Raw genomic sequence first — 27,640 nt, 5'->3', positions numbered from 1 at the left:
AGCCCTGGGAGTTCAGTTGTGGGTTCTCACCTTGCTCGGATGGGCTGGTTACATGTAGTTTACTGGGTTTTTTCCACGTCTGTAACACCTAAATGGGAGCCAGTTTCCCTTAAAAAGACCTCCCAGAAGGCATCCCCCTAGGCAGATTGCCGAAGTGTTCATTGCCATAACTTAACAAACAAACAATACATTTTGAATTATGTTATATTTCTGTTATAATTGTATTGATAAGGTTAAGGACAGACAGATGGACAACATTGGGAATTTATAGGTCTACAGTTTTTCAAATTGTGACCCAAAATGCAATATATTAATATTTGAGATGGGAACTTTTAAACTTTATATTGGTAATTATCTTGCTTTCAACATCCACTTTTGAGGTGCAGGGTATGTGGTAGGATGGGTTACATGAAGGTTTTATTTTCATTCTTGCAGTTTTTTGTGAGGTGTATGCCATTGTGAATTATTACTGGTGTAGGTTATCAGCACAAAGTTTGGCAAGTTTGTTTCCTTTTTAAAGATAAAATCTGTTAAGGAATTGAGTGAAAACCCTTTCAGTTGCTTTTGGAAATAATGTAGATTTGGTTATTTTACATCTAATATTTAGGTAACCACTTCATGAAATTTGATTTGATAAATAAGGTCTCCTACCATAGTATCTGCAAATTGAGTATATGATATGGTATTACCTTCTTTTAGTATAGATATAAGTGTCTAGTTCAGGATTGACAGTCCAGATTGTCACAGCAATCTTATATGACTGTTGTGCCAAAATAGAACAATACAAAGGCTCTGCATGCTAATTTTATTACAAAAAAGACACAAGTTATGGTTAATTTTTGTAAGATTCAATTCAATGTCTTGTATGATATTTAAAAAATAATAAATCTGCTTTAGAGAATATTTCACTTTTGGACAAATTATTAATATTAATTCAATATTAATGCACAGACTAATACTGAGTGAAACGTCAATGATAAAAATTAATAAAATGTTATTTTCTTGCAAATTTTGAGTTTGATTTTCATTCGGTTATTAATTACTAAGGCAGGCTGAGCCATTTAGGCACAAAAAATCATAGTTATAAATTATAAGACTTTGTGTCTAGATGTCCTAGCCATGGTTATTACAGACTGTTTATAAAAAGTTAAAGTACAAATTATAAAAGTGCTACAAAATAGTGATGGTAAATCAAAATAAATTTCCTGATAGTAGTCTCAGCAAGGAAATAGTTTCATTTTTCGCATGGAGTTGTCATTTCCTTGTGTTATTATTTCTGAAGATTTTTAATTTTAAAAAATTTTATTTTTTAGAGCATCATCACTTCCAAATTTTGCATTATTGCAAACTACAAAGCCTTGTCCAGTTAGAACAAATACTGATCCTAAATTTCAGAATAGTAGACTTCCACCAAATTATGATGAAGCAACAAAACAGTTAAAATCAAATCAGGTAATTTGCATGATATTTTAAAAGAATATATAATCTGACTTTTTTCTAAAGAGAGTTTCTGAAATTACATACTGTTAAGATGATTTAAATTATTGACATCATATTTTGTAATTATTAATATAGTATTATGTATCTAATATCAAAACATCAAGTTGTTATGCGTTGTTTTTTATTTATTTGTGTGTGTGTATTCAAAAACATATGGAATTACTGAAAAATTTTATTTTAATAAATTCAAACTGCATATTTATTTATAAAAATCAATTCATTTAATTTAAATCGTCAACTTTAAGTTAGTTTTGAAAATAAAACAACAGAAATGAAGTTCTATTTTTGCTGTTTTGTTTTCAGTAAGTTTTAATTATTCTTGATGATGATTTATATTTTTTAGTTATTACCATTTCAGTTCTAATTAATAGTAATTGTGAGTAAAATGTAGAAGTATTTCTGAAAGTAAATGAATATGCCATCATAAAATGTGAAAGAAATTGTCACATACTTTTTCTTTCTTATGTGTAAGTTTTAATATTAATATAAATTTAGATGCTATGAAAAATACTTTTGATGAATTTATTTTTGGATATTTGATTGCCTATTGCTGTTTTATTTTGTCTTTCAAAAATAAAATAGAACAAATTTGTTTTGTTTGGATAAATTGTATGTTAAAACATTTTTTTAAGATCATTGTGGTCTAAAAAATATTTACATTAATTTTCTAAACAGTTCTGTTATTCAATATGTATGTATCTCTGTAAATTTCATAAATTAAAATTGAATTCTAAGTAAATAGATATAGCTATTTCCTGTATATCATCTGATAATCAATTACAAATCATTTATATTTTTATTTTGATTATTATTCAGTTAATGAAAAGATTTTGTTATATTCAAGATTGATCGGTATTAATGCATTTTCATTTTGTAGGCTATTCAACAATTCCAATTAGGAATTGCTAAACAATTGACGACAAAGCGACCCCGGGGACAAAAATCTGTTAAAAGCCAAGCTGTTGATGATGTTTTGGAAATATTAATTAAAAATGGAGGTAATCTCTATTTAATATAAGATAAAAAGAAAGTATTACTTAATTAACAAAAATAATATTGAAGTAATATTCAATAAGAATGATGATTGCATATTACTGCAGTTAATTAATTAAGATTATACAGTATATTAAGCAATGGTAAGTATTTAATAGTAAGAAAGATTTTATAACCAGATATTTAAATTTTTATTATCCAGATGCCTTATAATTTTAATATTAGGATTTGAAATATTGATATTATGTTAATTAAAAAAATTGACTTTATTTTTATATTGTCAACTTGGACCTTGTTTATAAACAAACTTATTATATTGGTGTAGTTTCTGATTAGCAAAGAGAGGAAACTACACCAATATAATAAGTCCTGTTTATAAACAAGGTCCAAGTAGACAATGTTTTACTTTTTTGTTTTTATATTAATAATGTACAGGTAAAAAGAATTGATAAAAAATTGACTTTTCAAAATCATACATAAAATATTTATTTATGATAAAACTTGTTAACTGCTAAATACTGACTGGGTTTTGATCAAGGATGCTTGAAGGAGAAAAAGGAGCAACCCCATTATCCTGAACCCCAAAGAATTAGGGTCCCCTATACAATGTTTATTTATTTCCTTCACTTTAATATAATAATTTTAATTTGCTATAGGCTCGTTTGTATTTTGCCTTAGTCCCCATAACTCTGTGGGTTGCTTTAGTTATAGTATACAAAATTATATGAAAAATGTCTTAATTGCATTAAAATATTTTTTCTGAAGGATATTGGAAAAAATATTGGTTTCATTGTCTGTCTGTTTTTTTTTATAAACTAATGTCATTGTTTTTGTATAAATTAGATATCTTTCTATAATTGTGTAATTATTTTTGTATTTATTTATATATATATATATATTACTTACTTCTTTGTCAGAATATATTAGCAGTATTGATAGTTTCTATAAGATCTTTGACTACACAATAATTTAAGTTTGGTTTTGCTAAACGGACATATATATCTTTTTTAGAATTTATAGGATTATTCATAACTCTGTCCAGGCTTTTGGTGCTCAATAGTGTAATAACTAAAGCAGACACAGCAGAACAGCTCATATCAATAGAGAATCTCTCCAAGTTTACATTTGTAATAACTATTGACACTTTAACTTCAGATTTCATTACTGGGTGGCAGTCATGATAAAACATGACATTCAGTGGTAAGAAGAAAGTTTTTTGCATTTTGCAACAGAATTTGAAAAATGCAAATCTGTTGTGGCAATTCAATGTAGATTTTGCAACAAATATTACTTACACACTGACAGATGTGACAATTCATGCACGATATACTAAGTTTCAGCAGACTGGCTGCCTGTACCCTTCAAAACAGACAGGCCAGCCATCTGCTGAGAGGATCCAGCTTGTACAAGAAAGTTTTGCCACAATTTGAGGACAATAGTGAAGACTTCATTTTCCAACAAGACAGAACTCCATTACACTTTCATTCAGATGTCCACCATCACCTTAATGCTGAGCTTCCTGGTTGTTGGTTGGATGTGCTTCTCATGATGACTCTCCTCTTCTGTGGCCTCCACAGTCACCTGACTTAACCCATGTGGTTTTTTTTGTAGGATTACATCAAAGATCATGTGTATGTATCTCTATGCCACATGATTTAGAACAGTTGCAAGACAGGATCATTTGTGCAATCGATATTGACAGTGAGATGTTGGGATATATGTGGCAATAACTTGAATACAGGATTGATGTTTCTCATGTCACTAGAGGTGGACATACAGAACACCTGTAATGTATGTCCAAAACTTTGAGAGATTCTCTATTTATTAATACAAGCTGTTCTGTGTGTATGCTTTTGTTATTATGTAATTGAGTGCCAAAACCCCAGAGGGATTTATAAATAACAATGTATAATTTAGCAAAATAAATAAATTGAGATATATAGAATTAGGATTTTTAAAAATTTTACATTAATTAGTCAAATATCAAATTATATAGTAATAGTTCTTAAAGCTTAGTTGGATCTAGTTAATTAAATAAATTTTTGTGTGTAAATAAATTGCATAAAAAATATATAATGAATTAAAGAACTTTCTCCCTTTTATTATTCTCAATAGTTCAAATTTCCTAAAATTCTATATTATTCTGAGTTTTGTTTATCTGAGATTGATCTTATTTCATCAAATTTAGTTAAATGAACTTTTATTTGTTGATCTTTATCTTGTTTTAAAAGAATATTATTAGAAAATTATTGTTTAAAGATAGAAATATAATCTTGGATAGTTTTTTTAAAGCCATAAATTGTATAAGTTTTAAATTAATTTTTTTTTCTTTCAGAGCTTCCACCTAGTGCTGCTCAAGAACCACCAACTCCTACAACTCCTGAAACAGGAAAACCAGCAGCAAATGCTCCTCCATTATTTCCTTCAACATCTTCGTTACCATCCGTTACTCCACCACCTTCGACAATTCTTACAGAAACTGAAAATGGAGTAACAAATACTCTAGATTTTGATTTTCATCTAGGTCTAGATGAAATCGAGGCTATGGATCTTGGAGTGCTTGGTCCAGAAGATAATTCTCAGAAAACAGATTCTAGTATAGTTTGTCCATCCACACATACTGAAACCCATAAGTCCCATCAGCAATGTAATAAGAATCCATCGTATTCAATATCTGCTAACAATGAATTAACAAATACGAATATGGACATCGAACTGTGCGATTGGTTGGATTCCGTGATGCAGCCATCCACGAATACGTCCGTCGACCTGTCTTCTAACGGAAGTTTTCTGCACCGGCCACAAAACACATACAATAACAATAACGACAATGATCCTCTACTCTCTAACATGGCGAGTACTCACGATCCGTTCGATCTTTTTTCTATTGAAGACATGGATTTTAAAACACCGACAGAACTAAGTGGTGTTCTGAGTTGGGACAAAGTGGATTTTGCCACTTAGCAACAATGCTGTGATAAAGTGGTCCAGTTTTTTTGTCTGTTTTGTAAAGAAAAGGGGGAAGATTCAAATCAAGATGGATTTATTTCCTTCCTGTTGAGTTTGCCGTTCTAAGAAGTGACGGCATTTTTATGATCCGAAATTAAGTTAGTGCCATTTAAACCCATAAATTAAACTGATGAAGGACCATTATTTCTTCCAAATAGGTATCATTTAATAGGTCATTAGTCTGTTCGTGGACCAAAATGGTTAATTTGACCAGAGTACAAGGAAGTACTGTCTTCCAAATTAGGAGATGGATTAGTTCTATTTGTGAATAAACAGATTCTAGTTTGTTTGATGGTGGGGGTAAAATTTCGTGTGATTTTTATTGGATTGTTATAGCTTATTACATAAATAAATTTGATAGCCTATTATTATTTTTTGCACATACAGTATATGTTGCAACTAATGAAGTTGAAAGCCAACTTTAAATAATCACAATGACAAACTGAAAACAAAATCCTTTGGCTTGCAAATTCCTTTATTTGCCATATCTTCTGGTATTTTATTGCCAATAAGCATATCCAATCCACGAATCGGAATCAAGAAGTTACCTGAACCAAAATATTATGCAGAAAAGGACAATAGGTTTTTGAGAACTTGGAGCGTAACCTCCCTTTCAGTATTTTGTTTTCTAAAATTTATTATTTGAGTGACTATGCCAAATTGTCATGACTGATAATTTACAAAACCTTTCTAATCCTTCCACAGTTCTTCCAGTCTCAGGAGTCTATTGCTCCCTGCTCATTTATCAGTGCCTTATTTTTTTGGTATATATTGAATGTACTTCTTCGAGGAAGCCAGTTTTATGAGTGTTTCTGCAAATTCATGCTTCCACTTGCTATGTCAATTTACTCCATTTGCTCAAGGTAAAAAAAAAATCATTTGTACCATCAAATTACTAATAGAAGAATTTTGAATTAACAAAATAACAAAAATTTAACAAGATTTGAATTTAACCAAGTGAAATTTGGAGCTTTTTAATTGGAGCATTAGTTATGCTATTTTTATGGAAGTATTAAAATGATAATATCAGTTGCATAAGAAAAATCATGTACTTGCTAAATATAAATAACATGCCTGCTAATGTTTTGTGTCAAAATTACCATTCCAATAATAGTTCAAAAGAGAGAAACTCGTCAAAATTCAGAGTTCCAGGAGACGGAGAGAAGAGGAATTTCATGCTTTGCTTATCTGTTCATTTTTAGAAAGGACATACATTCCAAACCATGTCCAAACTGTGCTTATATATATATATATAAAAAAGTATGTGTGAATATATTTAGTGTCAAACACATTCCTACATCTGTTTCACCCCCAGTTACCCTGCAAAATAAGTATGAAATGACACATCTCTCCATGATTAAGTCTTATGCTGAAGGCATGAAGTGCCTTATAAAAAGTTGGAGACATTCGAAATTGGAACTGTGCTTTTGACTATTTATAATTTTTGTCGCGAAATTTAATTTTGTGTATCGGATCAAGTGCGTCAAATTCATAGTACCGTATTGCACGGGGTGAAACAGTAATAGGACTGTCCTGGCAAGCCTCTGTGGGACAGTAAATCCAGAACTAATAAAAAGGGATGACAGAACTTGGGTTGATTATACGCTTGTTCAATTTTGTATATAATTTGTGGTGTCTTTTTTTTTCCCCTTTGGCTAGGAAGCCTTGTCAAAATAAAACTTTGAAAAAGTGTGAAATGTGTTTTTATTATCAAAACATATCCTATTTTGAAGACTTTTTCTAGCATATTGTAATGTTTTATAAACAAAATATTAGCATGCCATATTTAGTGTAATTAAAAATGGCATTATTTAATGCTAACTTTTACAGAAGCTGAAACTACGAATAAATTTTTGTAGCGCATTCGACGACTATTATGTGTGATGTGGCTTATTTTAGTAGTCTTATTGAAAGTGTTTGGAAATATACATTAAACGTTTGTTTTTTATATATATTTCAAACATAAGATCTGATTGTGCGATTGTTTCCATGAAATTTACATCTTTAAGTACAGACACAGTATCTTGTTTTTGTGCCAGACCGGAATCGATCCCTCTCTTCATATTGACTGTAATTTACAAAACAAATATTAGACATATCTTCATAAAAAAACAATAATCTTTATTGTAAAGTCATATACTGTATATTTGTAGTACACATGTTCTGTATGTCATAAAACGTATTGCAAACTAGCATCTGAAAAGTAAGAACCATGCATCTTGTGTTTGTCACACAAGGTGCACAATTCTGTAGGGTTCTATACAATTATTTTTATAAAATACCCACCACTCCTGTAATATGTGCAATGGTCATCTTCACCAGATACTTTTTACACAGACGACATTTTGAAAAGAAATTACACAATAGCAAACTTATTTTTTGTTTGTTTATTTTCACTTAAAACTGACAAATTTATTATAAAAGAAATAAAAACATTAATGAAATTCAGTATAACCACACATAGGAACATCTTTTCTCATGATCTTAAAAGAAATTGCATTGCAACATTATTTTTGGAATATAAATGTCTGAAAGTGACATAAAATACTCGTATAACATTTATAAATTTAAAATCTATATTGTTACAATAATTGAAAACCATTCAGTCCCCATAATGCTTTAGCAAAATAAGTTATTTTTTAATTGTTTAAATTTGTTATCCGATATTAAAAAACTAACGAATATATTTTGTCCCAAATGTCGTCGAACAAATACGGATTTAAAAAAAAAACTTGCATACAGTACGTCCATTCAATTTTATGTGACTTCACTTAATTCTATTAAAAATTATATATGTATATATTCCCTGCACACGAGTCTTTTGTACGTAATTCTCTCTGGGAATAGACTGCAAGTTCTGCAGCAAATGTGTTAAAGATCACAGTTCGTCCCTCTTCTTTTCATCATCGTCTTTTTCTTCCTCCTCTTCGACTTCCTAAAAGTGAAAGTTTGTATTAGTAATTTAGTTTTCTTTGAAAAAATAATATTTTAATGTTAATAAATGGAAAGTAGACAATATTTAGATTATACAAATGACTTAATTATGCTCAGAAATATCAGTAGGATAAGAAACCTTTGACTAAAAAACCATTTGCTACTTGTATATGACAGAGTGAAGGTATTAATCAGATTTTCAGATCAGTTTTTTAATAATTATTAATTTGGATAACTGGATTTGACAGTATGAGTCTCAATTTGGGAATTGCCTCGTGATTAGCAAGGTTGAGGCTGAAGTTTTAAATGCAAAATGTGTACGTCTGATGTTCAGCGCTGCTTTCCTGTAAGCTTACAAGTCTGACAATGGTGTTTGGAATGTTGAGCATGATTCCACTGACTATCCAAATACCATTGTCAAACTTCTAGGCTTACAGGAAAGTGGTGCTGAACATCCGATGTACACATTTTTGCGTTCAAAACTTTGGCCTCAACCTCACTATTAACAAGTTTGCAAAAATGTATTCAACACTACAAGAAATTTTATATTAAAGGAAAACATTGTAATTGTGTTCTCAATTAGAAGACAATGTTGTGAAGAATCATCATAAACATGTTTACAAATTTTGTTTGGATAATATTCCTGGTAAACACAAAATTTTTGAAATTTTGTGTGTTCAAGCAAACATTGATACCAGATGCATTACTAGTTTATGAAGTGTTAAACACACATGAAAGTAACCTGGCTAGTGCTTCTCTCTGTAGCAGAAGTGATTTTGCTGAACAAATTGTATGAACCAGTTGAATTAATCTTCAAAATTCATCACTTGTTCATCAGCAATTTTCCCTTGCCTGGGTTTTCTAATTTCATCAGTTAACCATTTTTTAACCAAGTAATCTTCCAAAACAGATGTAATCTTAAAGCAAGACCTGACAGGACAAGTCTGGCAGCACAGTAGTGTGGGGGGGATTTGTTGTGCTTTGGTTAAATTACTTCATTGAAACACATCAGAGCACTAGCACAACCAATTGGGATTTTGTAAGAAATGTTTTAACAAATGTGAAAATTGCTCAATATATTTGGAGATAGATTTATATTTTATCCTGCACTTGGTAAAACAATTTCATTCAACAAAACACACTCTTTGCTGTAATTTTGTGTTCCTACTAGATTGTGTTGGTCATAGCATTTCAATTGAAAATTAATAATTTTTGGTTGAATAGCATAATTATAATGCATCTTGCATCAATTATGAAATATTTACACTTCTGAGAGTACATAGATCAAGTTTAAAAAATATAACCCAGTAGGGAATTTTACACAAATTTAAGATTGTGTACAATAAAAATTTTGTTTTTGCTGTTAGATATATTACAAATGAACAAATAAATTTAATAAATAATAAAAACAATATGAATGGAAGAAAGCTATAGAAAACATTTGTCATCCATTGCTAAATGATACAAAGCCATATAAATTAGTGGTACCTTGGTATATGTCAGCTTTAGAATACGTCCTGTTTGGACGAAACAAATTTTGCTCGGTATACGACTTAATTATACATGCTATCTATGAACAAGTAACACTATCGGTGTACTAGACCAGATTAGATATTCATGGTGCCACAGTTTTTAATTTGTAAGTAAAATTTTATTAAAGTTACAATCAGAAGAAATTTAACAATCATGAATTGCAATAAGGCAAATGAAAAGAAACAGAAAACTAAAAAAATGACTAGAATCACAATGGAACTGAAAAAAGAGATTGTTGAGAAATATGAAGGTGGCACGCATGTTCGAGATTTTAACTGTTGCATACCGTATTCCGAGAACGACGATATCGACAATCATGAAAAGTAAAGACATTATTAAACCTGCTAACGTTGCAAAAGGGATTAAATCAATTTCTAAACAGAGATTGAAGACATTAGATCATGTTGAGAAATTGCTTTTGCTTTGGATAACTGAAAAACAGTGTGCTGGAGACAGTGTATCAGAAGCAATTATTTGCGAGAAAGCTAAAAAGATCATGCTCGATTTTTCATGAGATCAGCATGTAACTAGCCAGGAAAGAGAGATGTTTAAAGCCAGCCATTTTTTTTTTACATGAGAACGGATTGATCATTTTTACATTACTTCTTACCGGAAAGGTTGGTTTGGTATACGTCCTATTTGGTTTAAGTCCAAACATCAGGAACGGATTAAGGTCATATACCGAGGTTCCACTGTAATTTCCATTTCTAATATTTCACATTTAATGTTGCAGGATGTCTACATCAATGCCAGTAAAAATTAATAATTGGATTTTTTTTCCTTAAATGTAGCACCCACTCACTCAGAGACGAAAGCTCTGCATTTATCCAATATTTTAATAATTTAAATTATTATGTTTCCCATTCATAATTTTATCTAGATAAACTCAACATGATTTGGATAGAGTAATTATCAATAGATTCATTACTCTTTACTTAATGAATGAGATGGATTGTTGCTGTAAACTATCATGGATGTTCCAATTGATAATTGGATTTTATCATTTTGTTCAACTATAAGTGGATTAAGAGATCACAAATTTTAAGGAGAAATCACATTATTTCTATAAAAATTTGCATAGTGATGATGTCAAGTGTAAATTTATACCTATTGGGTTATTAAAAAAAACATTTTGAGAGTTTAGATTAGGAAACAATTGTGTATGTAATAAATCTAATTAAACTTTTGTTTGTTCATTTCTTCAACTTTTTGCCATTTCATAAAATTCAAGAAGAAATGTTTACATTTATCATCAGTTGTTAGGCAAAATTTTGAAAGGTTATGATTTTCTAATCATCACAAGTTCTTTTGGTATTTGATAAAATCTATGGGCAAGTTTAAGGATGTTCAGATGTAGTGGAGAACAAACATTCACTCATTATACTTTTTAGCATACTTCTAATGACACAAAAGTAATAATATTTCAATCAAATTACATCTTCACATAATGCAGCTTTTTTTTTGTACAAAATTCTGAGGTAATTTTCACAACTTTATTTTTTAATAAAAAGTGCAAATGCAGAATACTACTAATATATAATACTTCCCACTATATCCAGGCATCTACAATTTGATGATATTGTTAAACCTTATCCATCTGATGTAACTTGCTAGTGAATGCTAATAAAAATCTAATTATAAAATGTTTTGAATATTTATTTAAAATAAAAATATAATAATCTAAATATACACAATTAAAATATTTTTTAACAATATGTTTTTCTCATAATTGAGGTGAGACTACCCTGTTAATTAAAGTGTATGGCAAAGAAATGACATTATCAACTTAGCAAAGTTGAATCTTTACTAGCAAAATGTTGTAATTCTCATTATTAACTTAGAAATTACTATAAACTGACTATTAAGTTAATATTCAAATGATAAAATATTAATTTTTGTATGGAAATATGGGCAAGCCAGCATTCTGACCAATTGTGAAATGTATCAAAAACATAATACAACCATTATTTCATTAAATTTTTCTAAATAGAAATGATAGAAATGATATTGATAACATTGTTTCTTTACTAAACTATTACTCAGTATAATTTGGCCATCATAGCAAATCTACTTGAGATGAAATATAAATAGAAACAACCCCTCCCTCATTTCTGTGAGCTACAAGATATTTCTATGTAAACACATCTATTAATAGTTCATGGTAATGTCCAAATTTATAACAATAACTAAATTTTTTAATTATCATTAATTAATTTAACTGTAATACATTTATTGCAACTTATTTAAAATTTAATAGATTTCATTAAAATCAAACCTCTTCCTTTGGTGAAGCTCCGTCAACTCCACCTGAATCAATAAATTTACTGAGACCTTCAAGTGTGCGTTCTCCATTAAAATCAACTACCTACATTAACAAAAAAAAAGTCTCATTTCAAATATGTTTTTTTTTTTTTGACAAAAACACTGCTGAAAACACCTTACTTCATTAGAATCTTTCTTGAAAAGTTTAATTGTTGGAAAACTATGAATCTTGGTATGTTCTAATTCATTTGCAGTTGCATCCATTTTTGCTATAACAATATTAGATTTATCTTTATATTTTTCGCCTAATTTTTCATAAATAGGTGCCAACTGCTTGCAATGACCACACCATGGCGCATCTGAAATTATAAATTTTCATTAAATTATTTAGAAAAAGTTAATTATGATAGAAAAAGTATTCTTTATTGAAGAGTTACTTACAAAATTCTACTAAAACATCTTTGGTCTTATCTAGAGCAACATCATCAAAATTATTTCCTACTAAGACTTTAACAGGTCCTTTATCCCAATTTTCAGGAACACTTTCAGAAAGTAGATGTTGCTATTAAAAAATGTATGAATTAAAATGTTTAGTTTCATTTGAAAATTGCATTTTAAACTCAGAGCAAAATAGAAATATTAAAAAAAGGAAAAAAAAAAAAACACTTAAAGTTATGGAGATAATATTGTATGTACAATTCTTGACTAAGACTATAATAGCTATACATGTTTTAGTGCCTAGATGTCATAGCCTTATTTATGCTATACAGTGGAACCTCGCTTAATGAGCATAATTCGNTAGTAGGTGGTCAACAAAATAGAGATTGCATTTTTAAAACATATGTCAAGGGTAGCTCTACTTTTGGCCACTATTGTATATTATATTCCTGTAAATTTTTTCATTTCAAAAACAATTAATGCACTCAAGTAAAATATAGACAACCAATGACCAAAGTGATAAGATGTCAGCCTATCACTCTGGGAAACAATTCCTTGGGAATTTTACGTCGGCTGTCTGTCCTACAAGTGTTGAGCCCCTTCCTCACCATCCAGATAACTTCATTATAGATATAATGAGCACTAATGAGGACCTTTTTAGGCCCTCATTAGTGCTCAAAGGACAGAAAAAGAGAAAAATAAAAAAGTATATAATTCCAAATTAGCGTTATAGTTATCACAATGTGATAGAGAGACAATATTTTTATTTGTAAAGATTTGAACAACAATGACATAACTATAGATATAAAATATCTTAAAAAGTATAAATGCTATTGCTTTTAAATAAGATATTTTAAGAAAAAAATCTGATGCTAAATAAAAAATGATTTGTGCACATCTTGTGACGTTTATTAAACTTTTCCAACATGCTCCATAAAAAACATTAACTTTCTCAAGAAATTTAGTAAATCCAATCTGTTGTTAAGATCCATTTAATGTCTCAAAATAAGACAATTATTTTGCAGAATTTAAAAAATACCACATATATTATGATACTCTGAGAGTAAATTATAGGCAATTATTCATATGACTATAGATAATGCTACAATTAAAATATTGACTACATCATATGCAAATTTGTAATTTACTATAGTCATGCTATCAACAAGAATAAAACAAATTAAAGTTTTGTTTTTGTCGCCTTACAAATTATATATTTTGTGCAACAATTTTGATATTCTATACTACTACTAAATGAAATTAAAAATTTTGATCTAGAGATTTGAGAATTGCTCAACCTGCCATTTCTTGTTGCATTTCAAGATGAAGGTTACAAGAGGAATCAATCAATATATAAACAGATTAAATATACCAGATCAAACTCCTTTGACTTGGTAGCATTACCAAATCTGAAAATATACTTGATAAAAGAACCAATTTTTATGTTTTTGTTTCAATTTGAAGTTTCTTAAAAGTTTAGAAATATTATGAACTTTTACTGGCATTAAGCCATGCTAATCACATGGATTCACATTAAAATATGGTCTGCCAGCTAACAGGAATAAAATGTAGTTTAAGAATAAATTTAATTTTCTTTTTGTTGTATCATCTAATGTTATTATGTATAGTATATCAATGATTCAATATCTTGCATAAATTAAAATTTTCACTTAAAAAAAATACCTATAATAATTCAATATAATAAATTTACTTATTATTATTTAAGCAATATATTAACATTTAAAGCTATGGGTATGTATGTAATAAAATTTCTTCAGTAAAATATTAAGAAGCTACCTTGATTTTTCCATCCAGAACACCTTGCACAAAGTTACGAATATTATCTTCACTAAGACCTGATGTGGGAGGCTTAAACTTAGTCATTTCTTCTTCTAACTGTATTAATCGCATGTCTGGTGCATCCTCTTTCTTCAATCCAAAAAATTCCATAATTCTTTCATGATCTTCTTCATCGATGTCAATTGTTACAAATAATACCTAACATGAAGTATTTTAGAATTGATATTTATTGTATATCTTTGCTGTTATTTTGTGATTATAAAAAATTATAAATTAATCAAGGAATTTATAAATTAAACTTACTTTCTTTTTAAAATCTTTAGCAACTTTACGGAACACTTCAACTAATTCATTATATTCAGAACTCTTTTTGCTTATAAATAATAAATTATGAGCTTTTATATCTCCACCAAAAACTTTCTGAGCAGTCTGAAATGACAACAGAAATGATACTTAAGTTCATAATTTTAATTTTTTTTAATTTATTTTAAAAATATATCAAATTTATACCATACTTACATCTTGATTAAAATCAACAACAAGAGGTAAACTGTTCATATTAATAAAATCTTTTAAAAGCTTTTCTGTTACTTCACCATCAAAATCATTTCTTCCCTCATCAAACTAAAAACAGAATAATAATTGTTAAAAATATATTTTATTAGTATAAACTATTGTATGATACCTCTTTATGAGTAATAATTATTCATTCTCAATAAATACAAATTCAACAGAACAAACTGTTTACTTTTGTCTTGATTCCCCTATTTATGTGACAAAATATGTTGAGTGAGACTTCTTGTTTACTAATGGTCTTAATGGCAAAATATAAGTTCCTCTTACAACAAGCACTGACTAATATTTATGAAAATGAAGTATTTTAATTACAAGTACAAATAGGAAAAATACTCATTCTTCAATTAGATGACTCATAGGTTTCAGCCACTATTTACTCGATTTCATTCATATTGTGTCATCATTTACTAGAAATAATGCTATTCATTTTAGTGTGGCTGTACAGTTTAGTGAGCTTCATCTTTACATTACACATCCTTCTATCAGAGCTTACAATTTCATTAATTATAGAGTAAAATATGATGAATTTTTTAACATATCTGCTAAACTATATGTACTTCTTTCATTCTGTAAAAGTTCCATTTATATCAGTGAATAAACTAACCAATGATTCTAAATATAATAAAATAGTGTTAATTGATAGTAAATGGATATTCTGTAGCTCTTTAATCAGTGCTATAGTAGTACACTCAGCAGAAGGTATATAGTTTATTATCTTTTCTTTAATATTTATAATTGGTATTAGAAAGAAGATAATGAGCAGTTGTTTATAGAAGAATAAAAGTATTGGTTTGGTCATTAGAAATAAAATAAAATATCCAAAATAAATTTTTTATATTCTCTGGTTATACAAAAATTTATATAACTGAAAGAATATACAATATTTCTATGAAAAAAAGCAGAGTATGTAGAGCATACTACCACACAACATTTACTATAGCCTGACTTTACTGTTTTTTTTGGAAACATGGATAAGGTGACTGGGTTAATTTGGATTAGAATACAAATTTCAAACATAAGAAATAGTGTAAAGGTTTGTCCTTATAAGATTTTGATTTATTTGAGATTTATAAGAATGAGCTATGCTCATAAATCAGGATTACACCATATAAAAATTTAATTTTTTCATAATTTATAAATCAAATATATTTTATAATTAAGATTTTCTTTATAAGTTAAAAATTTGCCAGCATATTTTCTAATATAGTGGGGAAATGGTAAATTATGGCAATTTAGTCCATATTTTATATATGAAGTGCATTATTTCATAAATGCAAATTTATGCAATAGTTATGTATTTGGAATCAGGTTATTAATCAATAAAACTGGCCAAATACAATTCTAATGAGGCTCCAGATTTTTTCTTCTTCTAACAAAGTTCTAAATCTATTAAACTAGGTCTCATAATATGGTTTTAAAAACTAAGTACTTCAATATTATCCTTCCTATTTGAATGTAACTGTTTTTCTTTCCATTGACGAAAAGCTTTAAATAATTAGTAATAAATTGAGTCTCATTGGCCTTATTGTTATAAGTACAAATTAATCACACATCTTTTTGATTTTTATTTAATAATGCATGATGTGTAAATAAAAATCAATAAGTTGTGCAATTAAACTTATAACTATGAGCCAACAAAGCCCATAGTTATTTATTACTAATTAATTGATAATACATATTAGAAACTTATATCTAGTAGCTTTAAGAAATTAAAACAATTCTAATTATGATTTCTATCTTAAATATATGATCCATCAAGTATATTAAAATAAAAACTTACTTTTTTAAATAAAACAATGCTATCTTTTTCAACATTGAATTCCTTAAAAACTTCATCTTGAGAAGTAATTCCAAATGAATAATCATCTGATTCTAGGGCAACATCCAAGTATACCTTTGCTTCATCTGAGTTTATATCTTTGAAAAATCCCATTAGAACAACTTCGGCACTTTGTTGGAATGCTTTGGCACTTTCGACATTATCTAAACTTTCAGCAGGTGGTCCAATTTTTTTCTTTAACCAACGGACAATATCTTCTGCCACTCGTCCACCTAAATAATTATAATTTATGTAAACTATCATGTTTTTATAGTTTTATTGTCAATATTAAAAATATAAAAACTATAAATATCTCTTTTCAAAAGTTTGTTACTAATTATCTAATTGATCAAGTGCTCAGTCTAAATTGCTTGATATCTTATTAATTAATTAGCCATATTATAAACCTAGTAAGAATCTGGTTGTGTAATTTGATTATTTAAATTATCTAATTTATCTTTAAACTAAGCAAATATCATAGTTATATTGTTTCAAAAAATTATTTTAAAATATTCTCAACTAATGATGCAACAAATATTCTGTTACTATTTGCTATTCGGCTGAATACTGAATACCTAAAAAAGGAGTAAGAAATAACAAAAACACAGTAAACTAATCATTTTGGTAACTTTTATTAATGCTGAACATACATTTCAAATTCGAGAAAGTGCAATGTTTTGCTTATTTATGTAAAAGATCAAAGGAAAAGTAATATAACTAACTTGTAAGTTATTTTTTTAATTAAGAGATCAAAAAAAAGTAACAAATCAAATGAAAACTACCTACCTACTTATTATGTAGTTTAGTCATCTACATACTCATATATAAAAGAATAAGTCCTGATAGGATAATTAACGCAGAGCCAAAACTACTGGTGCTAGAAACTTAAAAATTTGAGTGTGTGTTCCTTTTGTAAAGTTTAGGCATGCTATGAGAAGATTTTACGAAATTCAACCCTAAAGGGGTGAAAAGGGTAAAAAGTTTGTATTGAAAATTTTTACTGTATAGGCACATTAGATCAAAACTTAGATCATAAAATGTGAAACAAATAATAATTAATGATCTGTAAAGCATTTTTATGAAATCATCCCTAGTTATAAACTTAAAAATTAAATTAACTTTTTTGTTTCATTGTAGAAAATTATTTATCATAACTGAAGTTCCAGACAGCTTGGTAGCCTGAACAGCCCCAGACTTTCATCCGTGCACACTAAGTGACTTTCATTACAAGCATTTATCTTTCCGAAATCTACGACAATTATTTGACATTCACGGCCACAAATTTTGCGCCAATAAGCTGCCTCGACTTATTCGATTATGTTATCAATCAATTTCATATTTATTTTCTCATTTTCACTTTGTGATCCTTCTCTGTTCTTTTTCCATTATTTACATGTGAGAGTCATTTCATCGTTATCCACATTTGATATCATCACTTATCACATACTGCCATGATGCTCGTGTCTGTCCACTACAACTGTCAAGAATTAATGCGATTGCAAAGCATAGTGACAGCAGACCAATAGAGAGCAGGGTGCGCGATCCTTGCCATAATGTGGTTTGCACACCAATTTTTGTACGTGCGTTAATCAAACCGAATAGTTTGGCCGAATATACTATTCGTTGCATCACTATTCTCAACCAAACATATACATATATATATTTACATAGAGTGAACAGAATAACTTGAATATATTTAATAATGTCAACCATCAATAATAATTATTCAAGTAACTTAAATTATTACTTAATGTCAGATACCATGTCTGTTAAGTTGAAATCTGCAATGTTATACATTTTTCATATAAATTGGATGTCAGATAATCCCAAGAGAAAATTTGATAAATAGATTTATGACAGAAGTTTATAATTGGAATGGTTTTATGTCTACTTCTACATTTTAAGATTTGGCCAGTTTAGGCAATTCAGGCATAATCACTCATTGTTTGCTTGCATTTTCAATCACTATCAACTAGAGTTCAGTTTATATATAAGCACTCTGCTTATTCAGGAAATTCTCAAATAAATCAAAAGGGACAAAAATTTTGGGTATCTGATGTAAGGAGAACAACCGATCAGTTATGACTTGTCAAAAATACGTTTATTCACGACCACTGTGCTGACATAATATTGATACATACAGATCACATAACTTAAAAAAATAATATTGTATTTAATGTGCTTCAGTATGCAGTCCAGCATAAAGGGGTATATGAAATAGTTAATCTGTTGGTGTTTGTATGAAAACTAAAAACACTATGCAAGCCTATGATAGTGTCTTTTTAATAAAAATCTCAATCATCACCTACTCAATGATTTGTTGTAATAATTCTTTCATTGAAAAGATTCAGACTTGTAAAATACTGTAAATTTCCCAAATCTGCAGAATTTTAAGCAGAGTTCAAAGAGTATTGAGAGCAGTAACCAGTTCATTATGTTTAAACACATTTGGACTTATGAGATCATCATTTGACTCTTAGTTTTAAATCTGCAAAGACATCATTTTCATATTTATTATTTTTGTATAAACATGTCTAGATCAGTGGTTTCCAACTTGTGTTCTACAGAAGTCTAGGGTTCTGCAACAAAAATGAGTTTTTCAACTTTAATATTTTATAGGAAAAGAGAGACCTATTACAGATTCTGTATGGTTCACATTTATGGAATATAAAATCTGCTGAGTCTAAGGATGGGAGAATCAAATCATGTATTTTATTATTTCCTAAATATTTGATTCTTTGTATCTGACTACTAAAGTAAAGTATTCATTCCTGTTAGAGAAACTGTTGCTCAGGGGTAGCAATATTCAAATACTTACTTATTTATTCATTTATAAATAGCAATCTGCAAGAATTTAATGTATTTGATTTTCCCACTACATCCACTGATGAAATCATCTTTGAAAATGAATTCTTCACATTAATTGCCAGTTTGAATTAATAATAATTACTAATCTGTTTTTTATATATTTTATAAGTAATATTTTATTTTTTGCTTCAATTAGAATCAGTAAAAATTGTAAGGGTGTTAGAATTTTTTTAAATAAAAGTGAATCAGAGTTAAATCAAGGATTAAAATAAGTTTTAAACAATTGCTCTACATCATCAGTAGCTTGTAAAAAATCCTTATTTGGTACACCTCTCATTCAGATTCTTGGCGATCACATTTTGTTCTGTTGCTTCATCTTCAGTATCATTATTATATTGTTATAGGGGTAGGAAATAGTCCTGAAGGAGACTGTTTCCAAATCCTACCTTTTTGAAACAATTTCAAATAGCTGTTCTGTGAATGCAGTCCCAAAGCAAACAATCTTTAAATAGTTGTCAAAACATTTCTTTTTAATAATTTCAGCACCTGCCTTATTCCATCTGCTTCAAAAATAACATACCAGGTGATATTTGTATCTCTGTTTTACCATTGTAATTATACCTTGATCTAAGGGATATAACTTGCCAGTGCAGTTAACTGGGGAAAAATACAACTTATGTTTTTCAACTTAAGTTGCTTTTTATATGATAAGTAAAAATCAGCAAATTGCCTATGAAGATACACAATAATAGGCAACAATCAATAAAGAGTAAGATATTTTCCTTTCTTGATTTTCAATCTAGCATCAAAAGATTTCACGCTTTTGATGCCAGAATGAACCTTTCTGTAAACTAGCTATGTTCATAGAAAGGTGCATTCACACCTTTCTGTGAACAAAGCTGTAGTCATCCATGCATTTTATTGTTTTTATATGTACAAGGAAGATGTACATTTTTCATAGAGCAACACTTTGCAAACTTGTTTAATGCAAGCAGCTTTGATTTTTTCTGACCTGTCACTGTGCACTGACACTGCGCAGAAAAGTACCGACAACCTCCTTTTACTATGCTTCCCATCAAGGCAGGTCTGATCTTACCTGGTAGCATGTTACAAACTATCTTATTAAAAACATTTTTTAATTTGTATCAGAAACCAATTTATTGATCTATTCATCACGTACTGTCAAAAACTGCAGCTTCTTCAACAGCTGCTTCTATACAAGAAAGATTCTGCCACTGTTTGAATTTTGTAATATATCTGTTTGATGCCTTGAAATTAATAAGTTCCTTCTTGACTGCCTCATCACAACTTTTCCTGTGAAATGAGACCATTCACAAGAATCTTGTTTGTTCTTGAATTCATTAACTGGTCAAACAGCCATTTATGTAACTATCATCGATACAAGATCATCCATGAAATCGATTAGGACCTCAGCTGGCACTGTTTTCTAAGATTCAAATTACCAATCTTGAATAAATAAATAATTTTGAATGTCAATAAAAACTTTAAAAAACTGTGTATATTATCATTAAATACAATTTTACAAGTCAAAAAATTCACCCAACAAAAGCAAATGACATCAGATAAATAATTTACTATTGATTAGAAATTTGTTTTTGCAAATTTCTCTTAAAAATTAATTTAATATACTTTAAAAATGAAGTTTATAATGAAATATTAATTAACTTAATATTTTAATTAGATTATTTAAAAATACTAATTAATTATTAATTGCCTCAGCATTTTATAGACACGTTAAATATGATTATAAGATAGAAATTTTAATAGAAGAAATTGCATATCAGGCTTTTTCTAATCTCTTATTACAAGAAACATGCCTATGTTTATACAAGGAAATTTTATTTATTTTTAATCATCTTTAAAAAATGTTGTTGACTCATCAAAAATTAATCTAGGTTATCAGTTTTTGTATTACATTGGTCCGTTTATATATAAAATCTAAAATTCTAGAAATTTAATCAAAATTTTTTAAGAAAGTAAGATTTACATATGTAAGAACTAGTAAATTAGACTGGGTTTTGATCAATTTAGGTAAGGAATGCTATAATAAATTCTAAGAATTTATTAAATCTCTTTCTTCTTTTTTGCATAAGATTTAATCTCATGCATTAACTTTAAAAATTATAAATACATTAAAAAAATTTTAACGTTTACAATTATACATCATACAATTTTAAAAGCTTACGCAATACCAAATATAAAAATACATTTATAGTATAATATTAATTGTATATTATTTTAAAACTTCAGGAAAAAAAAAATAATAATAATAAACGAATTGTTCTTAAAATTGTGCTTATTAATATTTTTTTTTTTTATTATTATAAAGATGATAATTTGTCGTGATGAAAAGTTATTTAATAAAATGCCTCTTCATTCTTTAAACTGAATTATTAATTAAATTATTTTACGTTTTAAACAATTAATAGATAATTTCTTAACATATCACAACCTTTGTATTCCGACGGTTTACCACTTCTGAAAAACTTTAAAGTGGGGTAGCCACGAACGTCGTACTGTTCGGCCAAATCGCTCTCCTGGGTGGCATCGATTTTGGCCAACTTAATTTCCGACGCCTCCTCTTTTAACTGTTTGGCCGCCTTGGCATATTCCGGCGCGAGAGCCTTGCAATGTCCACACCACGGGGCATCTGTAAATATACACAAAATCCATTATCAAATAAGACGACACACAATATACATTACCCATACACAGTCTTTTCCGAAACGGTAAGTTAGAAACTTCACAATTCGAAGCAACGCACACATTATCAGAATATAGAAACAGAACGACGAAACGTATTCGGGGAGTGGCAAAGCGAATGTTAATACTTACTTTCTTCGGTTAGCTTTGGAAGACAGAAATGTATTGTTTTGCCTGTGGCATTATAATTTTAAACAGGAGGGAAGTGTGTGTCTTTTCCAATCTCTCTAGGAATTTATTTTTTTTTTAAATAAGACAGATTTTTACAATTGCTTGAATTCATAAACGTTTATAACGTAGAGAATATAGAAATTTTACTCAGTATTAAAAAACAGAAGGAAAAATATTAAAAAACTTACAAAATTCGACCAGAATATGTTCATGTTCTTGAACGGCTTTGTCGAAGTTATCTTTGTTCAGAACTAATACCTCGTCTTCTGTTGGTATGTCTCCGGATGCGTTAATAATTGTAAAAAACAGCACCGAAAGAACGAACGGGATCGACATTTTTTTTAAATATAATTTAAAAAAGAAAATTACGCTTCTTCCCTCCTCGAGATGTACAACCCCACTGATGAGAAAACGTGGCAATCATCAAACTAATCACGGCGCAGGCGCAATATCATCTTTAAACAGTCGTGTTTTATCATCATTGGCCGAAAGGCAAAAAACTTTTTTACACATTCACAAATCTTACGGGCTATTAATAATCACGTGCGCACGTCACGTGATTATTTTTATCTAACCGGTGTTTTCATATCTCTTATTTGATAAATTCGTTCTCGTTAATTAATTTACGGAAGAGATGATTGGACAAATTTTGAAAAATTTGAAAACGTCACTCAAATTGTTAAACCTAATTTTTTTTTTTATTGGCAACAAGTACAGAGTATAAATAGTATACATCCACAATATATTGAAAACACAAATAATATTGGTAAAATACGGTTGGCACATTGTTTAAAAGCTTTATTCGGGTGTTAGAAATAACGTTAAAAAATTCAAGTTGTTAGGGGGGGAAAAAAATAAACGATATTGGGAGGTAATTTTTTTTTTATTCTTGCCAATTCTGCTTTTCTAAAACCTAAATAAGAAAAAGTTTCGCGCAGAATAAAAACACCTCCGTATTCCTCTTCATAAATTAAATTCAATTATTAGGAAATTAGTCCAAAGAAACAAAAAAAGTGTACAATCAACTATTTGTCTTGTAGTGTTTGCCCATAGAAGCTACGGGTGTTGATGGAGGTGTCAAAGGACACGACTGTAACATAGTTTCGGGTATGTCACATTCTTGGTGAAGGCGATCTTGAGTCATTTGTAGAGTGTACGGCGGATATGCTGCCATTGCGAATTTTGCGACTTGCGTGGCTTTTATCGGATGATCGCAGTAAATGTATGGCGCAGCACTGGAAGGTCTGTGTAACGGAGAACACCTATTCGATAAGCACTTCGAAATATCCTGAATAAAAAAAAAAAGTTTAAAATTTAAGATAAGAGGAAAAAAGAAGAAAAACAAAACCCGACCATTGTCATACTCACGTCTTGAATATCTGAAGAAATATCTAATGGTTGTTCTTGTTGTCCTTGGCGAAATGTTGCACCGTGGATATATGGATCCGTCGGAGCAGATGTCGGGCCATAAATGTACGAAGAAACATTCTAAAAAGAAAGATTACACGATTACACGGCTGTCTCTAAGCATTTGCTAAGTCTTTACAAGATTTACGGCAAATTGTCACAGTTGATGAACACAACTCTATACATAAAACAGTTAAAATCTTCAACTTGTTTTAACTCATCTCAGTAGTAATAATAACCACCAGATTCGGTTAGAAAAAATCGCTGATGCAGAACAATAGAAAAAAAGGGGGGAAGGACATTGACCCAAAGACGGGGAGGTAGCCAACATTAGGACCATGATCTAATTTCTTTATAAAATCTAGGCAAATATTGAATGTGAAATTATTTTACTTCTCTACCCGGGAGATTCAGAAATTAAAAACTTATGTCGTCGGGGAGGAGGAAAATGGACACTTTAAAGATAGATTTCCATAGAGTGAATGGGAAAGTTATTTGTTGGGTAAGAGTTACAAGCAAGTGGACGATTTGAAATTAGAATTGTATTTGTAACGTTGATAGCAAAAGAAGTGGTCCGGCCATAACAGGATCCATTCATAGTGTTGTGTTAAAAATTTTACGAGTCAAAAACCAGAACAAACCTTTTGATGATTTAAGAATAATAAAAAGTTAGGATTACACTTACTTGAGGTTGGTAGACATATTGAGGATGAGGTATCAACATAGAATACGCTGGCTGAAATGGATAGCGTGCTCTTAAAGAATAAATATGAACATTCTAGGAATAAATTAAGATTTTTACCTGTGGTTGGAAATACAAGCCATACGAAGGCGCATACAGAACACCGTAAGTTGAAGACACGTTGCCATGATAAGGTATATTACATGTTTGTGAATCTTGAGAAGTTTCTAAAAGTATTACATATAACTGTAGATACATTCAAAAATAAAAAAGAATTTTTTCCTACGATATACTAACCTGTATGCTGAGATCGCTATTAAAAAAAGGAGGGGAAAAGGTATTTAAGATTTGTTACGAGTGTCATTAAAAAGAACTAATACTACTTACTCTTTTTATTATGGCCGGTGCTATATTTAGACGTTTACCTGATAAAATAACACTGCCCTAAAAAAATAATCATAACAATAAATGCTATATTAATTTATAACTGAAGACCTTGTGGCAAGATCATCAGCTCAGTCTTCGTTTAACGTTATCTAATTTCTACAAATCATAGGACAGATATAAACATCCAGACATCACTTCTCATAGACTTTACAGCCTGTATTCTTAAAAATCACCTTCAGAATTTTCCTCTATTTTAAAACAGATCGAACTACAGGATAAGTTTTTCCAGATACTACTACTTCCAAGTCAGTTAGAAAGTTCTTGCCTCAAGGTCTTTAATTATTTACTATTATTACCTCTTTTTGAAGCTTTTTAGCTTCCTCTTCAGTATCGAATGTAACAAAGCCATATCTGAAAAAGTTTAAAAAGAAATATAAATTACGTTATTTGTAAAACAATAATCAAAAAACTGAACTTACCCTTTCGACAGGCCAGTCTTATCCGTGATAATCTTCGCCGCTTTCACACTTCCGTACTTGGAAAACAAAGTGTGTAACTCGGCTTCCGTTGTCTATACAACAAAAGAATAACTCTTGATCCGAAATATTAAATTTATACTTATAATAATAATAAAACAAATAGTTTACGTGAGCAGATATTCCTCCTACAAATATTCTATTGGGAACTAATGTATCTGTGGATGTCTGTACACTGGGGACATCTGGACAGCGAGAAGACACTTCGAAATAACCGTTAGTAGACTAGAAGAGAAATATAAAGTACGTACTTATATAGATATTTTTCATCGTATCTTTAAAAAATAAGAAATTAAAGTTTAATTTACCATTTTAGCAGCAGTTACAGAAAATAAACAAACTCGAAAATTACAATACGCTACCAGTGTCACCACTACCTACACCCCTCACAACGATTTAAATATGCCCAGTTCGGTGTGCGGGAATTTACAAAAAATAATTGGAAAAAATAAACAATTCTTTAATGCTTACCCGCAAATAATATTTTACAAAAACATTTTTAGTTGGTTTATTAATTTTTTCGATATTCTTTGGGATATATTTTTGATTTTTTGTGGTTAAAAAAAAATATATAAATAACTGATAAACGGAATCCCCCCGGAAAAGTAGTTTCTTCTGAAAAATTTAAATATGTCTTCGCTGTTTAATTGTATTACACACTTCTTATTTTAATTAAGTGAGGAGATAAATATATAAAAAAACTAAATAATATTTGTCTAATGAAAACGGGATGTTTATATACCAAACACGCGATTTTTTAGTATTTTTAAAAATAAATTTTAATATTTATTATTGTTGGATGAAAATTATTTCGGACGTTTATTAATTATATATTTTCTTTTCGGTTAAATGGGAAATAAACTGTTTCTGAGAAAACCTATTCCGGTGCTGATCCTTTAGCCCGATTCAGTGGCCATTTAGCTCTCTGCTAACTCCTCTAGAGTCTAGACTATTGTGTATGATGGATGGGGCTGGATGAAGAATGTAGTGTACCAAGAGATGGTATTCCGTGATTAACTTATTATCCGGATAAGAAATGTTGCTGCAGTTATCAAAAAAGATAAGGACGTACTGTACTTCGAGGAAGAACACATAGTTTATTACGTCGTACTCGTAAATGTATAGATGCCGAAGGTGACTACTTTGAGAATCTCCTCTGATATCACTACTCCAGCCTATCATGGATCATCGTCGGGTGCACCCACTGTAAGTTCAACCGAAGCTGCTACCTTAACATTTAATCTGTCAAACTGCGAAACGTTCATATCGATATATCTTATGATAATTTATTAATATTAATTAACAATGTTTACACAAACATTTTCATTTACTACACCCATTTTTAGAAGTATTATATTTACTTTTATTCCTGATATAATTTGTATAAGCTTGCCAACCCCCGAAGAGTTGATTCCGAAAGTTTTCTATTCTAGGAGTAAAAAGTTTTCAAAATGATGTCGCTCATTTTTGAATCTGTTTTAATATACACCCCTAAAGTCGATAGTCTTATCGAGTAAATACTAGAGGAATAGGTCTCAATTTGGGAATCGAAAAACTTAAAAAGCTTTGTCTAAATTTCAGGAATCTTCTGGCGAATCCGGGAGAGTTAAACTCTTTCCGCCCTGTGGGTACTAAGAGGGCATCTTTTAGCAAGCCCATTATGTCCAGGCCACAATGGGTGGCCGAGTGGTAAGGCACGGGGCCCAATACATCCGGACGGACCGCCCCCCGAAAAATTCCTTTTTGACCCGTCCGGATTCGATTCCGGTATCCCAGAGCGGCAGGCTGCCACCTTGACTGCTCGGTCATCCAGTCGTAGAATTACCTCAAATTCTCGACAAGAAAATACAATAGCGATTAATTATGTGAAGAGTAAAGCGTTAGTGAAGTTAAAGTTTGTGGCACACATTGGCAAAACTGTTGTTATTCGATATGTACGCATTCACAAGTTTCCAGTTTACTCGATTTGCCTAGGTTCGCGAATGACATGAAATTGAAAGATCGAGAGAGTCTTCTTTTAATCAAACTGCTATCAATATATATATGTATCTTTTATTTTTC

General features: G+C 29.7%; 3 protein-coding genes across 4 annotated transcripts in view; 1 reads left to right on the top strand and 2 right to left on the bottom strand.

Moving 5' to 3' along the window:
• LOC111628981 (MKL/myocardin-like protein 1) overlaps positions 1 to 7,370 on the top strand; it is an 81,761-nt gene extending 74,391 nt beyond the window's left edge. For both annotated transcript variants that reach the window (XM_023372841.1, XM_023372840.1), the window contains exons 14-16: positions 1,314 to 1,452; positions 2,378 to 2,498; positions 4,829 to 7,370. In XM_023372841.1, coding sequence (XP_023228609.1) covers positions 1,314 to 1,452; positions 2,378 to 2,498; positions 4,829 to 5,457 — 889 coding nt within the window. In that variant the 3' untranslated portion in view covers positions 5,458 to 7,370. The remainder of the gene's footprint in view (positions 1 to 1,313; positions 1,453 to 2,377; positions 2,499 to 4,828) is intronic.
• Positions 7,371 to 7,724: 354 nt separating this feature from the next.
• LOC111628983 (protein disulfide-isomerase-like) lies at positions 7,725 to 23,002 on the bottom strand. The gene is made up of 10 exons (XM_023372842.1): positions 22,756 to 23,002; positions 22,146 to 22,343; positions 16,826 to 17,097; positions 14,989 to 15,093; positions 14,773 to 14,898; positions 14,467 to 14,667; positions 12,673 to 12,793; positions 12,412 to 12,590; positions 12,245 to 12,334; positions 7,725 to 8,437 (listed from the first exon to the last, which is right to left on the bottom strand). The coding sequence occupies exons 1-10, from the start codon at positions 22,901 to 22,903 to the stop codon at positions 8,381 to 8,383; spliced, it is 1,497 nt and encodes a 498-aa protein (XP_023228610.1). The 5' UTR covers positions 22,904 to 23,002; the 3' UTR covers positions 7,725 to 8,380.
• A 241-nt stretch (positions 23,003 to 23,243) lies between these two features.
• LOC111628984 (protein boule-like) lies at positions 23,244 to 26,095 on the bottom strand. Its single transcript, XM_023372843.1, has 10 exons — positions 25,888 to 26,095; positions 25,691 to 25,804; positions 25,523 to 25,614; positions 25,400 to 25,454; positions 25,044 to 25,100; positions 24,954 to 24,969; positions 24,777 to 24,883; positions 24,660 to 24,710; positions 23,936 to 24,055; positions 23,244 to 23,855 (listed from the first exon to the last, which is right to left on the bottom strand). The coding sequence occupies exons 1-10, from the start codon at positions 25,888 to 25,890 to the stop codon at positions 23,589 to 23,591; spliced, it is 882 nt and encodes a 293-aa protein (XP_023228611.1). The 5' UTR covers positions 25,891 to 26,095; the 3' UTR covers positions 23,244 to 23,588.
• Positions 26,096 to 27,640: the final 1,545 nt, after the last annotated feature.

Source organism: Centruroides sculpturatus, unplaced genomic scaffold (assembly GCF_000671375.1).
Source record: "Centruroides sculpturatus isolate CEXI.00-Female unplaced genomic scaffold, Cexi_2.0 scaffold246, whole genome shotgun sequence".
In the NCBI taxonomy this organism is placed as follows: Eukaryota; Metazoa; Arthropoda; class Arachnida; order Scorpiones; family Buthidae; genus Centruroides; species Centruroides sculpturatus.
Note: the sequence above shows the minus strand (reverse complement) of the source record. Positions and strands in the feature narration are given on the sequence as shown.

Excerpts from the sequence above, each read along its gene's own strand:
- LOC111628984 (XM_023372843.1), bottom strand. Across the intron at positions 25,101-25,399 it reads CTAAAAAGCTTCAAAAAGAG|GGCAGTGTTATTTTATCAGG; the intron begins GTAATAATAGTA and ends TTATTTTTTTAG. Across the intron at positions 23,856-23,935 it reads TTTCTTCAGATATTCAAGAC|GATATTTCGAAGTGCTTATC; the intron begins GTGAGTATGACA and ends TTTTTTATTCAG.
- LOC111628983 (XM_023372842.1), bottom strand. The coding sequence starts at position 22,903 with ATGTCGATCCCGTTCGTTCTTTCGGTGCTGTTTTTTACAATTATTAAC. Across the intron at positions 14,899-14,988 it reads TTGTTGATTTTAATCAAGAT|ACTGCTCAGAAAGTTTTTGG; the intron begins GTAAGTATGGTA and ends TTGTCATTTCAG. Across the intron at positions 12,794-14,466 it reads TTCTGGATGGAAAAATCAAG|CAACATCTACTTTCTGAAAG; the intron begins GTAGCTTCTTAA and ends ATTTTTTAATAG.